We start from the raw sequence: 17,321 nt of genomic DNA, 5'->3' as shown, positions 1-17,321 counted from the left end.
CCACTTACGGTCACTGGCTTTCGTTGTATGTGTGGTACCGGAAGATCCCGGTGCCTCATAAGTACTTAGCTGTGGTGTGGTCGGTACTGAGGATGAGGAACGGGCTAGAGACTGTTGTTTTTGTCCAGTCCATGAGAGGAGAAGTCAAAGCCCTTTTCCTTGCTGCCTTTTTGGAGGAGTGAACCTTCTGCTGTGAGGCAGGTGAAGTCACCAGGGAACACTGTCCAGGGTGATTGGTGGGGGGGGGGGTGTGTGTCTGCAGACCTGGATCAGATGCTGGGTGCATAGACTTCTCCATTAACCAAAGTTTGAGACATAGATCTCTGTCCTTCAGATTGGTGCAGTGAGAGTTTTGGATCATATTAAAGAAGTTCTGATTAAAATCACAAATGAGTTTGAGTCCCCAGAGTTTAAATTCCAGGGTATTACTAATTAAGAGGTCTCTTGGTTTTTGGTACGGTTTCTCTCCCTCTATGCGTGAAACTTGCAAGCTGCTAATTGTGTTAGTATGTTCTAAGACAGAGTCTGTTCTCAAAGCAATTCTTCGTAACAACTACTCACACAGAGAGAGACTCAAAGCAATACTCTGTAACAATAGAAACAGCACCCAGAGACTCCCCGCCCTTTTGTTGTATTCATCTCGCTTTGTTAACAGTTGTGATTAAAATAGAGATAGAGGATGTATGTGGATGGATGCTTGGTGTGGATAATAACTAAATGATCAGGGAGGTGCCAGCCTACAAATGCAGTGTCCATCAGCTGAAGAAGGCATCAAGTGGAAATAACCAGAGGATCCCCAGAGCGCAGACTGGAATCCACCCAACAGCCTAAAGAATGGGAGAACCAAAGAACAAGATAACATCTGGCAGCACGGAGCCGTCAGGAATGTGACATCTGCTGATTGATTCAGCAACAGCATGATGAAGCAATTCCCATAGACTGGCATAGGAAAAAATTCCTATAAAAATGGACTCTAGAAAGTGAGAACTTTGGGGTCTGATTCTGCAAACCAACTTCCAGGAGCATCAGATGTGCATCTGACAAGGCCCTGCTCCCTCCTCATGTCCAGGCTACCTGGCCAGTGGCTTGGCATGAGCAACTCTAAGGCTGGTAACAACCTTGCCGAACCTGTGTGTGTGTATGAATGAATGAATGAATGTGTGAATAAATACGAGATTGAATGGAATGTTATAGCTATAACTAACTGCTTACTATGATTCTTTCTGTATTCACAATAAATGTGGCATTTTGCCTTTTCCCCTTTAATAAGATCCTGCTGGTTTTTATTTTATTGGCATAACAAGAGCATTTTTGAGGAACGTGTGTCTCCCCTAGACACAGAGTGCCTGTTCAAGACTGGGATCACCTCTCGGCAGGAAAGGCAACACTTGAAGCCCAGTGAACTGGGCATGGCTCAAGGTATAGTGGTTCAACGCTAACGATGAACACTAACTAAGCTAAGGGGTATTCAAACTTGGAGTAAAAAGGGGAACAGAAAAAAATATTAAAAAAAAGGAAAAGAAATGGGGAGAAAAGGATAAGTAAACATAACTAGGGTACTAAAGACTACTCTAAAACTAAGTATAGCTATCAATCTTAACACTGGTGGGAGCTGTGTCTCAGGCAGAGGACAGCTGAGAAGGAACCGAGGGGGGACTGGTCACGTGGCACGAGGTAGGCGCTGACAACAGCGCAAGACAGGGAGAGGATATGCACAACCCAGACGAGCACTGCTGCTGAAATTCTCTGATCAAAGTGCAGGGATACACCAACACCTGAAGTGGAGCACCCACAGGGACACCCCTCGAAGAAGAACTAAGAGTTAATCTTTGCTGTTTCAGAAACATAAGATAGTCTGAGATATGGCAAATGAGAGCTTGACCAGGGAGGATGCCTCTTTGTATGGATCAGATAGAGAATCTCTTCCATTTAATAAGGTAAGTCAGTGGTTCTCAATCCGCAGCCCAATCGGCACATAGCTACAGCCCATGTGACATCCTCAGGGCCATACAGGTACTATATATGTTGTGTGGATGCAGCCCATGTAATTCATTGGCAACTGCATGTACAGCCCACATGGTAAAGAATTCACGCTGTCAGGTAGAGGACCTGACAGTTGGGATGAAGGAGGAGGCCAGGGGCCTGGGAGATCACATCCATATCTCTTTGGAGCAACAACACAGGTCTGACCGATAGGGCTAATAGAGTCAAAAATCAAAGTTGATGAGGCCATGCTGGGGCTATTGGAATACGGTAAATGAAATCTTGCTTGACTTTGGATAAGACTGTAGCCAGGAACAGACCTGGAGGGAAGGCATACAACAGGCTTTTGACCAGGGAAAGAAGAAAGCATCTGACAGTGAATGTAGCCAGACAGCCAGCCCCCCCTCCCCCCCCTCAGACCAGCATTGCTGGAAACACAGGAGGAAGCCGGAACAGGGCACTTAACATATATTCCAGCACAGCCTTTGAAGCTGTGAAAGCACAGGTGTGCTGCTACAATGTGCCTCTGGGAACATATACAACGATTAAGCTCACAGCAGGCAGAGGCCCTGTGACAGACATGGCTCTTAGCCCCTACTAAATAGCGTGATGCACACACACCAACATCCTAGGTGGGAAAATATTTACCCTGATAAAAGAAATGTCCAGTAGTCAACACTTATTGTTTCTCTCCCTTGCAAGTGTAAACTACTTGCGAAAGCTGGCATCACCTAGACAGACCAGCCTCAATTTGGCGTAAGAAAGGAGAAAGAGAATAAAGGAGTACAGAGGTATAAGTAGGGGACCTACAGCACCATGATTTTTGAGTGCTTTTCACTATCTATCTGCTGGTCAGATAAGTGACAGCCTCCCAAGGCTTCTGCAGCTAAGAGGGTCCCTACGCCTTGTCCCTTATTCGTCTTTCCGCGGAATTGAGTGACCGATCCTAGCTTGGCACCGCTGGAATCGAGAGCTGCAAGGAGGGTAAGAAGCACCCACACCTGATCTCCTATCTTTAGTGTACACATATTTTGAAATAGAGCTCTATACTTTGTTTTCTTTCTTTGGGATTGTGGCTTCAGTTTTGTAACTTGTTTGTGTGTGTAACATCTCTACATTTAAATAAGTAGGCACTAGCAATTTTGTAACCACATGATTAGAATCTAGCTTAATAAATTTTGGTAACCATTTGTGCATAAGCCTGACTTGTTTTCTCTGGTTTACTGTAAAGCAGCCAACACAATTAAAGAACCTCAGCCGTTTTGGCTCTAAAGCCTGGCCATTAGGTGAGAGTACTAAGAGCCTAGCGTTGAGTTGTGCCGCCTCCACGGGGCAAACTCTTGAGGCGCCTGTCAGTCAATCCTGGCTGCCCGCTGCGAAGGAGCTCTGAGCTCTAGCAGTTAAAGTCACGGGTGTGGAGAGGCTCTTAGTGCTGCCATTGGGGCACCTGTCAGTCAGTATTGACTGCCCGCTGCGAAGGAGCTCTGAGCTCTAGCAGTTAAAGTCACGGGTGGTTAGGACCTTGGGGCATCCTCAGCCTAGCCCGGGCTGCCCGCCGCGAAGGGACAGTGCGTCCTAGCGGTTAAAGTCACGGATGGTATAAACGGGCATAGCTGGCACCTCACCAAACATCCTTGGCCGTCGGCTAACAGTGAACCCAGGTAGTGACCCATGCTAGAACAACAATATGACATTTCTGTTTCCTCTTGGTGCAAACAGGTCCATCTAGGAAGTTCCTTGTTGCTGGAAAATGGACCTAGACACATCCAGTCAAAGAGATCACTCCTGGTGACCTGCAAATGAATGAACTCCCTCACAAATATTCGTAAGTTCTAGCCACCAGTCCAGGGAGGACAAAACCTGAGCTGGTACTTGAACCATCTTGTCCACGTGATGATGGGCTAGTGAGTACACCAATGCTGTAGATCTCTGAGGTGTTAAAAGGCATGCTGCACCACCTAAATCAGTGGTTCCCAAATTGTGAGGTGCATCCACCCCCGGGCAGGGCTGGGGCCAACCCCCATGGGGGTGGGGAGGTAGTGCCACACTTCCAGCCCTGCTCTGCGCCCAGTCTCACTCCTCTCCCCGCCCCGTTCAGCCCCCAGTCCTGCTCTGCCTCTAGGCCCAGCTCTGCCCTCATCTCTTCCCCACGCGCAGACCAGCTCCAACCCAAGCCACTGCTCCATTCCGCCCCCCTCCCAGCTCTCCTCTCATTCCCTCGCTACCCCCAGAACAGTTCCACCTGCACTCCGCTCCCTGCTCTGCCCTCATTCCCTCCCCAATCCCAGACCAGCTCCACCTCTAGGCCCAGCTCCTCCCACATCCCCAATTCCACCCCTAGCTCTGCCTTCAGGGATATTGTTTTCTTTCTGGAAAAGATAGGGAGCGTGTAAAAATCAGTCATAACAAGACATTCGTTCCAACCTTTACTGTGGAGTCCCTATTGCCACATCAAAAGACGAGTCAAGAAAGCGATTCTGCAGAGTAAGGAGTAGTTATGTTTTTTACATAGTCACTTTTCTCACCATACATTTTAAAAAGAAAGTATTACAGTGCATAAGAAATAGCCACAATCTTGTCTAAGGGCAAGTGCCCATTGGAATAGCCACATTAAAAATGCTTAGTAGTATAAGTAGATTAGCTTATCCATATTTAGACAATTTTTCCCCCAAAAGGCTTCATTAATAACTATGCACATGCCAAATTAAGACAGCCTTTTTCACAACAGAAAAAATATAAAAAGGTGCAAGTTTATTTACTGCTTTGTTCAAACAAAAACTGGATTTGCCAATTTAAATTGTTTGACAGAAACAACTGCAAAAGTACAATATAACAATAAAAAGAAAAATCACACTGACCAGCAACTTCAGAAAACCTTCACTGCTGCTATTTATTCTCTGTTCTGTTTATTTTGCCATTTTCTCTGAATCTGATTGTCCTGCACCTGGGAGCAGAAGAGCTGAGAGAATGGTAAACTTGAGAAGCATATTGCTCAGCAGCCAAGTTGCGGGGCAACTCTGAAAATAGAGAAGATTGTTGCTTTCTTTGTGTTCTGTATATAATTGCATGGGTGTGTATTTCATCTGTTATGAACATATTTATTCTCTTTCACACCTCAAAAGAAAAAACACTGGGAGTGTCAGTTGTTAACCATTCCCCTATGAGAAGGCAGAGGTAGGAAACCTCAGACTAATTTCAGGACCAATCTGATCCTACTGAAATCAGTGGCAAAATTGTTTCATGGACTTCAGTGGGAGTAAGATCAGACCTCAAGCCACAGAAAGCCAAGGCAGAAGCAAATTACAATATGGTAGAAAGGAAGACCAGCTAGCAATGGCGGTCTTTAGATGGGAACATTACATATAACTTTTTCAATTTGACTATTTATAAATGTTAAGTGTATACGTTCACAGACTTTTACTTTTTTACCTTCTGAAAGATACAACTGTATTAAAAAAGCCTTACTGGCATTGACTTAATGTGTCAGCTAAGGATACATGTTTTTAAACCCAATCCAACCCAAATTACATGTGCCAGGACATAAGAAAAATTGAATATTTTCCTCAACTCATCCAGATAGTAATTTTTTTTCCTTTTGAAAAATGTCCCAAACTCAAAACCCTTCTTGAACTTTCTGATGCAGAAATCCTTTCCCACATGCTCAGGCAATCACACTTCTTGACACCACCAGACTTACCAATTCATTCACTTCCCTTTTATACACACTACCTCTGCTGGGGATCAACTAGAATTTGTAGAGGTTCATATAAAAGTATTTGTTTAATATATAAGAATATACTTTCCCCAGATGCCCTACTTCTTGTGTAATTAAAGTAGTTGTGAATTAAAGATTTAACTTCCTCACAGATCCTTCAGTACGGATCAATGAGACAGTGTATATACTTCTTTAAGCCCTTGGGTGCTAGAGACCAAGTATATATTTTTCTTAAAACAATTTTATTCATAGTGAGATAGCTTCCCCTTCCATATCATGTTATTAACTCTCATTTAAACCCTTATTTAAAAGCCTTCCCCATTCATTCATGGATGCTTTCTTAAAAATCATCTTTTAAGGCTTGAAAAATCTAATTTCTGAACTAAATATTACTGTAGGCTTAAGAGAAGGCACCTCACCTGGAGTGGCCCTGTTTGCTGCTGCAGGCCTTGCTGCTATGTAACACTCTACAGCCTGTACTCTGAAGGGTGCATTAACACTGGGCTGGACTAGTTGGTGAGAGGTAGACATCCTAGTTCTGGTATCAGAATTCTGCTACCAAAGTAATCTCTAGACTGTGGGCATTTTATCAGGTGAAAAGCTGAAGCTAAAAGAAGCTGGCTGAGCACAGGCAGGAGAATTTGAACTCTCCCTAGAACAGTGGTCTCCAACCTTTTTAAGCACAAGATCACTTTGAATTTAAGTGCAACCCAGGATCTACCCTTTCCTGAGGCCCCACCCCGCTCACTCCATTCCCCCTTCCCTCGTTCTCCCCCACCCTCACTCACTTTCACTGGGGTGGGGCCGAGGGGTTCGGAGTGTGGGAGGGGGTCCAGGATGAGCCTGGGGCAGAGGTTGGAGTACAGGAGGAGGTGAGGGGTGTGAGCTCTGGGAGGGACTTTGGGTGCAGGAGGGGGCTCTGGGCTGGAGTGCAGGAGGTGGTTTGGGGCAGGGGACTCAGGTGTGAAGGAGGGGGTACAGAGTGCTGGCTCTGGGAGGAGGCTCAGGGTTGGGGTGCGGGAGGGGGTATGGGATGCTGGCTCCAAAAGGGGGCTCAGGGTTGGGATGCGGGCTCCCAGCAGGTGGCACTTACCTCAGGCGGCAGGGCTAAGGCAGGCTCCCTGCCTGTCTTGGCCCCACACTGCTCCCGGAAGCTGCTAGCACATCCCTGCGCTGCGACCTCCGGTAGGGGTACCTGACTCCACATGCTATCCATCCCTGCAGGTGCCACCCCCACAGCTCTCATTGGCTGCAGTTCCAAGCCAATGGGAGCTGAGGGGGCAGTGCTTGCAGGCAGGAGCAATGTGTGGAGACCCCCTGCCCCTGCTCCTCCCTCACAGGGACATGCTGGCTGCTTCCGGGAGCAGGGCAGGGCCAGGGCAGGCAGGGATCCTGCCTTAGCCCCGCTGCACCACCAGATTTTTAGCGGCCAGAGATTGCAATAGACTGGCAGAAGCTCAGTGATCGACCAGTCGATTGCGATCTACCAGTTGGTGACCACTGCTCTAGAAGCAACTGGCAGCAGGAGCTTTCAGGGGAGTGAGAAAAAAATTAATCTGGTAATTGATCAATTTGCTTTGAAACAACAGAATAAACCCCATTGGTCCAGACTGTTCACATGTTAATAAGAGTCTGCTTGCAGGGATTGTTAAAAAGATGTTGAAATGGTTTCTGTCTAGCAGGGTGTTATGAATTTCTCCTGCTGAGTTTCTGGAATTATAAAGGTAAGGGAAACAGTGTTTTGTATAAACCACTTCCCTCTGAAAAAGAAAATCAGATGAAGCATGTGACATGGACTAAGGTGAGAGGCACTTTACTGTTAACTGTGGCTCCTGTTAATAGTAAGTGATGTTTAAGGAAAATATCTTCTGTTGGCTTACCCTGAAACGGTGTCCACAACCTTGAGTAAACAGAACCCAGTGAAACACAAATCACAGGATGAATTCATCACAAATGAACCGAGAATGGCTGCTGCTCAGATAATATTTAAAGAATTCCTTTTGAATTACTTTAGCATGCTTTGTTACACAAACTCAGATTTTATAGCATTTCATAAATAGCTGAGAACAAGTTAAATAAAACTTCAACAGATTTAGTATGATTTTATTCATTCTAGAAAACAAATACAATTATGTTATCAAATTCAAATATGTAAAAAAATACTATTTCTCAGATTGTTTGCAAATAATAAAATGATTAAATGAAATATGAAAGCATAACAAACATTACAGTATTTAGTGTTTCTAAATGTCACATACAATATACCAACAAGAAACAGAAATGATAAACATATGAAAATAATCCATTTATTTATTTCCAAACAAGACTACTGTAATAAAATGACAAGAAAACTGCCCTACCACCAAGATCCCACAGTATGAGGAAAGATAAACCACTGCAAATGTTATATAAACATTTAAATCTGAACACATTCAATATACTTTCCTGTTTTAAGGGGTGAAAAGAGATATGTTATTAAAAAGATTAAAAGGCTGCTGTCAGAAATAGGAAAAAGCTATAAATACTGTCCTGGTTTAGTTCATTACATAATTTTCACTTAGGAAATGAAGCAAAGTTTAACATGCTTGAATGAAGTAACAGTCTCAAGACTTTAGAATATACTGTTATAGCCTACGGTGCTCAGTGAACTAATACTGTCCAAAACCCCTCATCAGTCTATAGCTGAACAAGAATCTCAGCAAGGTTTTAGTTTTTCATGTTACATTGGTGATTCACAAACTAAAGCCAAGTCAGTTTATTTCTTCCACATTTTTTCCTCTCCCCTCCCTTTCATTCTTTGATCTCAGTTTCAGTTAAATGCAGTGATAGTGCCACTACCAGCCCACAGATCCTGTCCAAGCTCTCTCATTTTAATATTGTATTCATTTTTTAATATGCACAAATATAGAGCAACTAAATGCTCCTGGAAACCAGGCCTAAACCCATCCCAAATTCATGACTAAAGGCCATCTTCTGTTACGTTCCTCCTGTCCATCCATCCCACCTCAGAAATCTTAGTCTCTATGTACAGTCTATACTGCAGTAAGGCTAGCAGTAAGAGGTCCATGGATAAAGGGGAGTATTAAATTCTGGTTCGCTTAGTGTTTTCTAAACAAAGGCCAGCCCTGAACATTATTATGAAAGTGTCACATCTAATACTGTTATTTTGAAGCGGTATTCTCTTAATCTGGCTCTAATCAGTTCTGATTAAAAAAGGCAGTACCAACAAGTTTCTTAAAATAATCTTGAGTTTTTACTTTTTGATGATAGTATATCATCAAAAATTAACTAATTTTTCTATGCAGGCACAAAGCATTCATTGTTTCTATTAACATGAATACTTGAAAATTCATGTTTCTTGGGGTGGACCTTTGTATACCATGTACAGTCTTGAGGATACCTCATTTTTTCTTACTTAACTTCTCCCTCTTCATGCCTTAAGTTGCCCACATTAGTCTTATGGATAAGGATAATCAAATTCCCTTCAGACCCCATCAATGCTTTTAAAATCAGACCGCAGCCCCAGTGTTGAATGGCACAAATTATTCTCTCTCTCTCTCAGATATTCTGGAGCTGTGTGCAGAATTCCCAACCTATTAGCAGCCCAATGAGCAAAAGGATAATACCAAGGTCTAATCCCACAGTCCTTATTCATACCATTAATGTTAGTAGGACTATTCATGCGGCTAAGTACTAGTCACTTAAATAAAGATTGCAGAATCAAGCCTCAAAAATTAAACCCAGGTCTCCTGAACAGAAGACTAGAGAATGGTTGCTAGAGAGCGGAAGGCTAAACTTAAGCATTTTTGTTATAAAAATATATATGTTACAAACAATTGTTTTTGCACATTATTCCTCAAAATACTTTTTTAAAAGATTTTTTTTAAAGAATGCTTTCTTTTCCTATAAAAAGTTTTGATATGTGCTATACATACCAGTAGGTTTCAAAGGAAATGAATGGCATTTGAAAGCTGAATATGAAAGCCACCATAAGTGATGTATGTATGTGTATGTATATAACACATACCAGAGTAAACCATTAGAATGACCAATCCTCCCTGCCCCCAAAGAAAAGACTGACTACATAAAACATTTTCAAAAGGTTTCCTTGTGTTACTGTGGCCACAAGGGTGAAGAAGTCTCAATAAAAATTAAGGGAAAGGGCCAAATGGAAAATTATTGGAAATAAAACAGCATTATTTTTCAATGTTTCCAGACATAGAAATGGTAATAAACCCAGACAGGTTATAGCAGGGATAAAGTTTTACGTAGGCTTTAAAATTCATATTAAATCCATTTTTTAGTGATAGGTTTATAAAATGACTTGGAAGAGTTGAATAAAACCTGTCAAGCCTGCACCTCACATCTGAAGAGTGCAAGAATCTGACATGGATTAACAAAAGTCACCTAGCCCCTAAGACTTGTATTAGTTTTCTTTTAAATTTTAAGCAAATTAATTTAAAATACAGATATCTTTACAAATAACATTTATCTACATTAATAAAATTTAATAAGAGGTTAGCACAATTGTAATATGCTCAATAATTAAATACTCCTTCCAATCATAGTATGTATATATTTGTAACAGACACTCATACTAATTTTAATAGATGGGTAATAGATTTACTGACTTTGAAATAAAAATGAATAAAACCTGATGTTAATCCCAAGAGTATCAAAATGCAAAACTAAGGAATTAAGAGAAGAATATGCCTCATCTTGAAGAGAAGGCTTGGCACATGCTTGCAAATGTAAACACAACATACCTTGGCAAAAATACAACCAACTTAAAAAACAATCTGTATCCGAATATCTGTTGTAAGTTTTGTATTGTTACACTCTTCTTCATTTTCCCTACTACCGTATACTTTTTTAATAGGGGAACATACAAACTTTTTCCTTTGCACACTATCAATGTACAGATGCAGCTGTGTGCATTTCTCCTTCTGTTTCCTGAAATGGGTCATTGTGATATGGCACTAAATAGTAAAGGTTAACTGTATCAAAAAATTCAGAACATCAAGACTGATTTCTTTCCATTGACCAAAATAAAATAATTTCAGAGTATGTGTTCTCTTACACTGGTATATTAACATATATTTAACGTAATGTAGCAGTCATCAGGGAAAAACAATTAACAAACCCTGAGTTCAATTTTAAACCTGCAGCTTTCTAGAGGATGTGCTGATTCTTTTCAAGTCATCCTGAGTAATGTTAGAAGTCCCTGAATGTAGAATTCCTACAAGAGAAGAAAAAGTGTGAAGTTGAATTGTTCTTATATTCACTTAATATAGAAACCCATTCAGAAGTTTATATGTGTAAAACTTAAGTGCTTAATCCTGCAAGCCCCCTTTGTAAGTAACTCCACTTTGTAAGTAACGATTCACTTCAACAGGGATTCCATGCACAGAGGATTTGCAGGATTAGGCGCTAATAGCCCAATTTTCAGAAGCAATGAGCACCCAAAATGCCCACTGAAGTCAAAGGGAACTTTGGGCTCCTTCCACCATCTCTGAAAAATCAAGAGCCTTTCCTACTTCCTGAGCAGGATAGTAGGTACACACCATTTGGGTTCACTTTACAGAAACAGAGGAGACTATTTTACAGGCAGTGGAAACTCATGAGATAAATGCACTAAATATTATGAAACGAAGATATCAGGAAAGGAGAGAAGAAGAAGATGAAAAAAGTATGAGGGAGAAGACAATTATTGTCTGATTTATTTCTGATGCCACAATCCCACTGAAACAGAAAGATGTTAATTGGCTGACTTAGTCTCCAACCAGATCACAGTCCAGCCACTTGATTTGTTTTTATGAGGCAGAGGAGCAGGAAGGCAGGAGGAGTGAAAGAAGAGTGCTGGTAATGTCAACATTGGTGTGGGCTCCCAAAATATTTTAGGTATTATAGAACCAGATATCAGCTATGAAAAAGGTCTCTCCTTCCAATGGTGAATTGTGTCTACTTTGTCCAATGATTTGTCCAGTTATCAATGATTCAGGTGATAAATATGATTTCATCACTTCTGTTGAAGGACTATTTCATAGTATAATAAGATCTTACAGGAAGAAAATAGTTGTATTAACTCCTAATTTTACCTGTTTGAACCATCCTAAGCAATTTTTCTGTTTTACAAGTTTTAACAACCTTAAAATATTTTTGTTATTAATTTGGTCAAGATACATATTTTACATTGTTTTTTCTTCTTTCAATCTAGTCTCAATTACTGTGGCTGAGTTCCCTCCAGTTTGTCTAAATTGTCAAAAAACTGGGCAAGATTACCACCTTGAACATTCAGTCCCAAAAACCAAACAAAAGGAAAGAAGAAAAACAGCAGCTCAGGAAGTACATTCCTTTGGGAACTAAGGAGTTTGTATACACACCCTTTTGTTTAAAAATTTGTTTTTGTTAAAAAACCAATTTAATTAAACCCATAGAAACTCTTACGTGGACAAACTTAAATTGGTTTATATGTGGTTTATATCAATTTAAATTCATTCAGTAAATTAAACCAGTGGAACTTTTATGTGTAGACAATACCTAAGAAAGAAAAAACAGTTACTCACCTTCTTGTAAATGTTGTTCTTCGAGATGCATTGTTCATGTCCATTCCAATCAGGTGTGTGTGCGCACACGTGCACGGCAGCTGGAAGATTTTTCCCATAGCAGCATCCGTTAGGTCGGCCTGGGCGTCCCCTGGAGTCGCGCCTCCATGGTGCTCAATATAGAGCCCTGCCGACCCACCTCCCCCTCCGTTCCTTCTTGCTGGCTACTCCAACAGAGGGGTAGGAGGGTGGGTATTGGAATGGACATGAACAACATATTTCAATGAACAACAGTTACAAGAAGGTGAGTAACCGCTTTTTCTTCTTTGAATGCTTGTTCATGTCAATTCCAATCAGGTGACACACAAGCCCAGGTTCAGGAGGTGGGGTTGGAGTCGTCCACTGATTGGAGCACTGCTCTTCCAAAGGCCGCATTGTCTCTGGCCTGCTGGGTGATTGCACAGTGTGTGCTAAAAGTATGTACGGAGGACCATGTCGCTGCTGTGCAGATTTCCTGGGTGGGAACCTGTGCCAGGAATGCTATTGAAGAGGCCTGAGCCCTGGTGGAGTGTGCAGTGATTGGAGAAGTAGGCACCCCTACCAGGTTGTAGCACTCACAGGTGCAGGATGTGATCCATGATGAAATCTATTGAGAAGAAACAGGAAGTCCTTCCATTCTGTCCACCACTGCCACGAATAACTGGACAGACTTTTGGAACGGCTTAGTTCACTCGATGTTAGCACTCGCGCTCTGCAGACATCCAATGAGTGAAGCCTTTGCTCCCTGCTGCTCGAGTGCGGCTTAGGATAGAACGCTGGGAGGAAGATGTCCTGGCTGATGTGAAACTGGGAGACAACCTTCAGGAGGAAAGCTGGGTGAGGCCTGAGCTGAACCTTGTCCTTATAGAACACAGTGTAAGGGGGCTCTGATGTCAGGGCCTTGAGCTCAGACAGCCTCCTAGCTGAGATTATCGCTACCAGAAACTCCACTTTGTATGAGAGATAGAATAGGGAGCCCGTCGCCAAAAGTTCAAAGGGTGGTCCCATGAGTCTGGAAAGACTGAGGTTCCAAGCTGGGACAGGCTGTGGGACACACGGGTATAGCCTGTTGAGACCTTTAAGGAAACAGCTGACCATAGGGTTAGCAAAGACTGAGCGGCTCTCTGCGCCTAGATAGAAGGTAGAGATGGCAGCCAAGTGAACCCTTATTGATGACATGGACAGCTCCTGCTGCTTGAGATGGAGAAGATAGTTCAGTATAAGTGGCACAGAGGCAAGCGTCGGGGACAAATGGTGTTGTGCCGACCAGATTGAAAATCTCCTCCACTTGGCAAGACAGGTGGCTCTTGTGGAGGGTTTCCTGCTGCCAAGGAAGACTTGTCTAACCTGATCCGAGCAAGAAAGCTCCATTGGGTGTAGCCATGGAGCTTCCATGCCGTGAGGTGCAGTGACTCGAGGTTCAGGTGTTGGAGACGGCCATGATCCTGAGTTAGTAAGTCCAGGAAGAGTGGCAAGGTGACTGGAGCTTCCATGGACATTTCTAGGAGTGATGTATACCACTGTTGGTGGGGCCAGGCTGGAGCTATCAATATCACCGAAGCTTGTTCCCTCCATATCTTGAGGAGCACCTTGTGAACAAGAGGGACAGGCAGAAACACTTATAAGAAATTAGGAGGAATGTGTCTGCGATGGAGCCTAGGCTGTGATTCAGGAAGGAGCAAAACTACTGGCACTTCCTGGTGCGTTGCATGGTGAACAGGTCTATCTGGGGAAAGCCCCACTGATGGGGGATTGAGTTTGCAATGTTCAGGTGAAGGGACCATTCATGGCCATGGAACAACCTGCTGATATAGTCCGCCAACTCATTCTGTACTCCAGGGAGGTACAATGCTTGTAGATGTGTCGAATGCTCTACACACCGAAGTCCCACAGCATGTGGGCTTCCTAGCACAGGGGAGAGGAGTGTGCACCCACTGCTTGTTGATATAAAACATTGCCATGGTGTTGTCTGTCATAACTGATACACATCTCCCTGTCAAGTGGGCTCAGAAAGTCTGGCATGCCAGGCGTACCGCTCTCAGATCTCTGACATTGATATGGAGAGTGAGTTCCACCTGAGACCAGAGGCCTTGTGTACTGAGGTCTCCCAAATGTGCTCCCCAGTCCAAGGCTAATGCATCTGTCACTAGCGAGAGAGATGACTGAGGGCTGGTGAAGGGGACGCCTGCACATACTGAGGTCGAGCCAGCACAGGAAGGAGTCGAGTACCAGGTGAGGCAGGGTTATGATCATGTCCAAGCAATCCCAGACTTGAATCTCCACTTGAGTCCTGGATCGGCCCTTGATCAGCTAGTCAGCGACGTACGGAAACACCTGTACCTGTCGCCTGCGTAGGAACACGGCCACGACTGCCATGCACTCGATGAACACGCGGACAGGGCGAATGGGAGGAATGTGAACTGGTAGTGGGTGTTGTTCACCACAAACGTGAGGTATTTTCTGTGGGATGGAGTTATTGCTATGTGAAAGTATGCATCCTTCAAGTCAAGGACGGCATACCGGTTTCCTGGATCCAATGAAGTGATGATGGACACCAAAGAGACCATGCAGAACTTGAGTTTCTTCACGAACCTGTTGAGTTCTCGCAGGTCTAGGATGGGCCTGAGCCCAGTTTTGGATTTTGGTATTAGGGACTAGAAGCCTTTGCCCTTCTGCTCCTGAGGAACCTCTTCCACTGCCCCTAGCAATAGGAGCAAGTGCACTTCCTATATGAGGAGTTTCTTGTGAGAAGGGTCCCTGAAGAGGAACGGGGAATGGGGGGGGGGAAGAGGGGGAGGGCATATAATTGGATGGAGTTTCCCCTCTCTATTGTGCAGAGCAGCAGCAGTCCAAAGTGATATGGGACCATGCACAGTAGAAAGGGGATAGTTGGGATGAAAAAGTAAGGCGGGGTGGATCCAGTTCTTGCTCTGGTGCACCTTCAGAAGGCCTGTTTCGGGCTGGACAGTGGCTTGGGCTGGACAGAGCCCTGGCCTGAGGACGGGTGCAGCCTTTTCCTGCCACTCCTATTCCTCCTCCAGGAGCCATCCTTTTGGTAGAATTGCGGAGGAGGTTGTGGCCTGATGTGCTTCCGCTGTGTGGTGGGAGTGTGTAGGCCCAAGGATTTGATGGAGTCTTTCAGGCTATGCAGCCTTTTATCCGTCTTCTCAGAGAACGGAGTCACACCCCCAAAGGAGAGGTCCTATATGGTCTGCTGGACCTCATGCAGGAGACCAGAGACCTGGAGCCAGGAGCCCATTCCCATGGCCACTCCTGTATCCATGACTCTCGTGGTGGCATAAGCACCGTCCAGCGCAGCCTGTAGGGAAGCTTGGGAGATTAGATTGCCCTCTTCAACCAAGGCTGAAAACTTGGCACGGGAGTCTAGGGGGAGGAGGCCCGCAAATTTTGCCATTGCCACACAGGTGTTATAAGAGTACCAACTAACAATGGCCTGCTGGTTTGAAATTCGAAGCTGCAATCCACCTATAGAACAGACCTTTCTCCTGAAAAGGTAGAGTCTTTTAGCCTCCCTATTTTTGGGGAAGGACCCTTGGAAGCCTTGCCACTTGTGCTGATTGGCAGCGTCCACAACAAGGGAATCAGGCTGCGGGTGGTAATATCGGTGTTCATAGCCCTTAGAGGGCACAAAGTTTCATTGTTAGTTGCACTTGGCAGTGGGTGGCAATGAGGCTGGGGTCTGCCACAGGGTCAAGGTGGTGCCTGCAATGATTTTTATGAGCGGCAGGGCAATATGAGAAGATCCAGCAGTCATGAGGATGAGGATATCCACCACGGGATCAGAATCCTCAACTACCTCCTCTGCCTTGATGCCCAGATCCTGGGCAACCCTGTGCAGCAAGTGCTGCAACACCCTTCTGTCTTCAAGCAGTGCCCACCAGTGTCTCGTTTGGCAATGACAAGGAGGAGGTCCCCATGAAAGGCAGCTGCTTCCTTTCGTCAGCAGCCAAGGGGTTCCATGACTCTCGGGGGTCCTGGACAGGTGCTGACGTGGACGTTGCCGTGCCCCTCAGTGCTGGGGCTGTCAGCTCCGAACTCTATGCTGGTATCAGTATCTGAGCCGCTGTTGGTACCGCCGCCAAAGCTGATTTCGGTGCCGAAGCCGGTGTCGGCAATGGTACTGCAGCCGATGGCGTCGACGTAGGTGGTGGCGGCTCAGTGCCTGGTCACTCGGCCGAAGGTGGAATAAAGGTGGCCAAAGCTACCCAAGTTGCTCCTGAGCGGGACCCCTGGTTCCTTTCCTGGCTCTGGTGGAAGGCCCAGGGAGTCCAGAAGGGCCACTGCGATGGGTTCTGCCATGGCGGCAGCCCGAGTGCTGGGTAAACCCATCTCTCCCGTCGCGATCTGGACCTCCTGCTCCTGCTCTTGCTCTTATCAGAGCTGCAGGAGTCTGACTCCGACTCCAAGGTCTCTGAAAAAGACGACCACAGAGGAGCCGTACTTCGGGGCATTAATCGTTGGGAGCTCAGGGACCAACTGGGCTCTCTCTCTGGAGATGCTGGTGCCGGAGGGTGCTGTGGAGAAGGAGAGCGCTGGGACATCATCGCTGGCTTTCCTCTTGATTGCACCTGGGGGCGGGGTAGTGCTGATGGCGCGGTGTCTCCACTGTCCTAGGGTGCAAAAATGACACAGTGAGCTGCAGCAAGTCCTGAGCCAGCTCAAAAGCTTCTGGTCTCGAGGGGAGCGGCAGTTGCTGGATACTAGGGTCTGGCAAGTGCGGCAGGCCTGGACTCAACTGCCTCGCCTGGGCAGGAGTTGACGTGGCCCTGCCCAGGAATCTGGTGCTGTGGCCCAACTGGCTCCTTGGATTTGGCCGGGGGAGAATGATCTCTCTTCAGCTTCTTTGTCTTCTGAGGTACTGGTGACTGAGAACGGTGCCTATCTGCCAATTGGCCATGGGAGGAGCTGTGCCGGGGCTGAGTGTCTTGTGAAGAGTCCTTCCTTAGCACCAGTTCCTGGGATGACAGTGCTGGAGCGCTCCGTGCTAACGAGGATATGCTGGTGCAGGGTCCCCGGAC

At 45.0% G+C, this 17,321-nt stretch overlaps 1 protein-coding gene across 8 annotated transcripts in view; it reads right to left on the bottom strand.

Moving 5' to 3' along the window:
- Positions 1 to 17,321, bottom strand: part of TSGA10 (testis specific 10) — a 203,583-nt gene that overhangs the window by 112,907 nt on the left and 73,355 nt on the right. The window contains exons 20-21 of one of the 8 annotated variants that reach the window (XR_012159883.1): positions 4,842 to 5,000; positions 4,397 to 4,460 (exon numbers count right to left, since the gene is read on the bottom strand). The exons of 6 other annotated variants lie outside the window; for them this stretch is intronic. Coding sequence is in view for 1 of the 2 variants with exons in the window: in XM_073352489.1 (XP_073208590.1) it covers positions 10,913 to 10,937 (25 nt within the window). In the remaining variant the exon portion in view is untranslated. Of the gene's footprint in view, positions 1 to 4,396; positions 4,461 to 4,841; positions 5,001 to 7,872; positions 10,938 to 17,321 lie in introns of those variants that run through there. One more of the 8 variants, XM_073352489.1, reaches the window with a different exon arrangement.

This window comes from Lepidochelys kempii, chromosome 1 (genome assembly GCF_965140265.1).
Source record: "Lepidochelys kempii isolate rLepKem1 chromosome 1, rLepKem1.hap2, whole genome shotgun sequence".
Taxonomy (NCBI): domain Eukaryota; kingdom Metazoa; phylum Chordata; order Testudines; family Cheloniidae; genus Lepidochelys; species Lepidochelys kempii.
The sequence above is the reverse complement of the archived record's forward strand: the minus strand, read 5'-3'. Positions and strand labels throughout refer to the sequence as shown.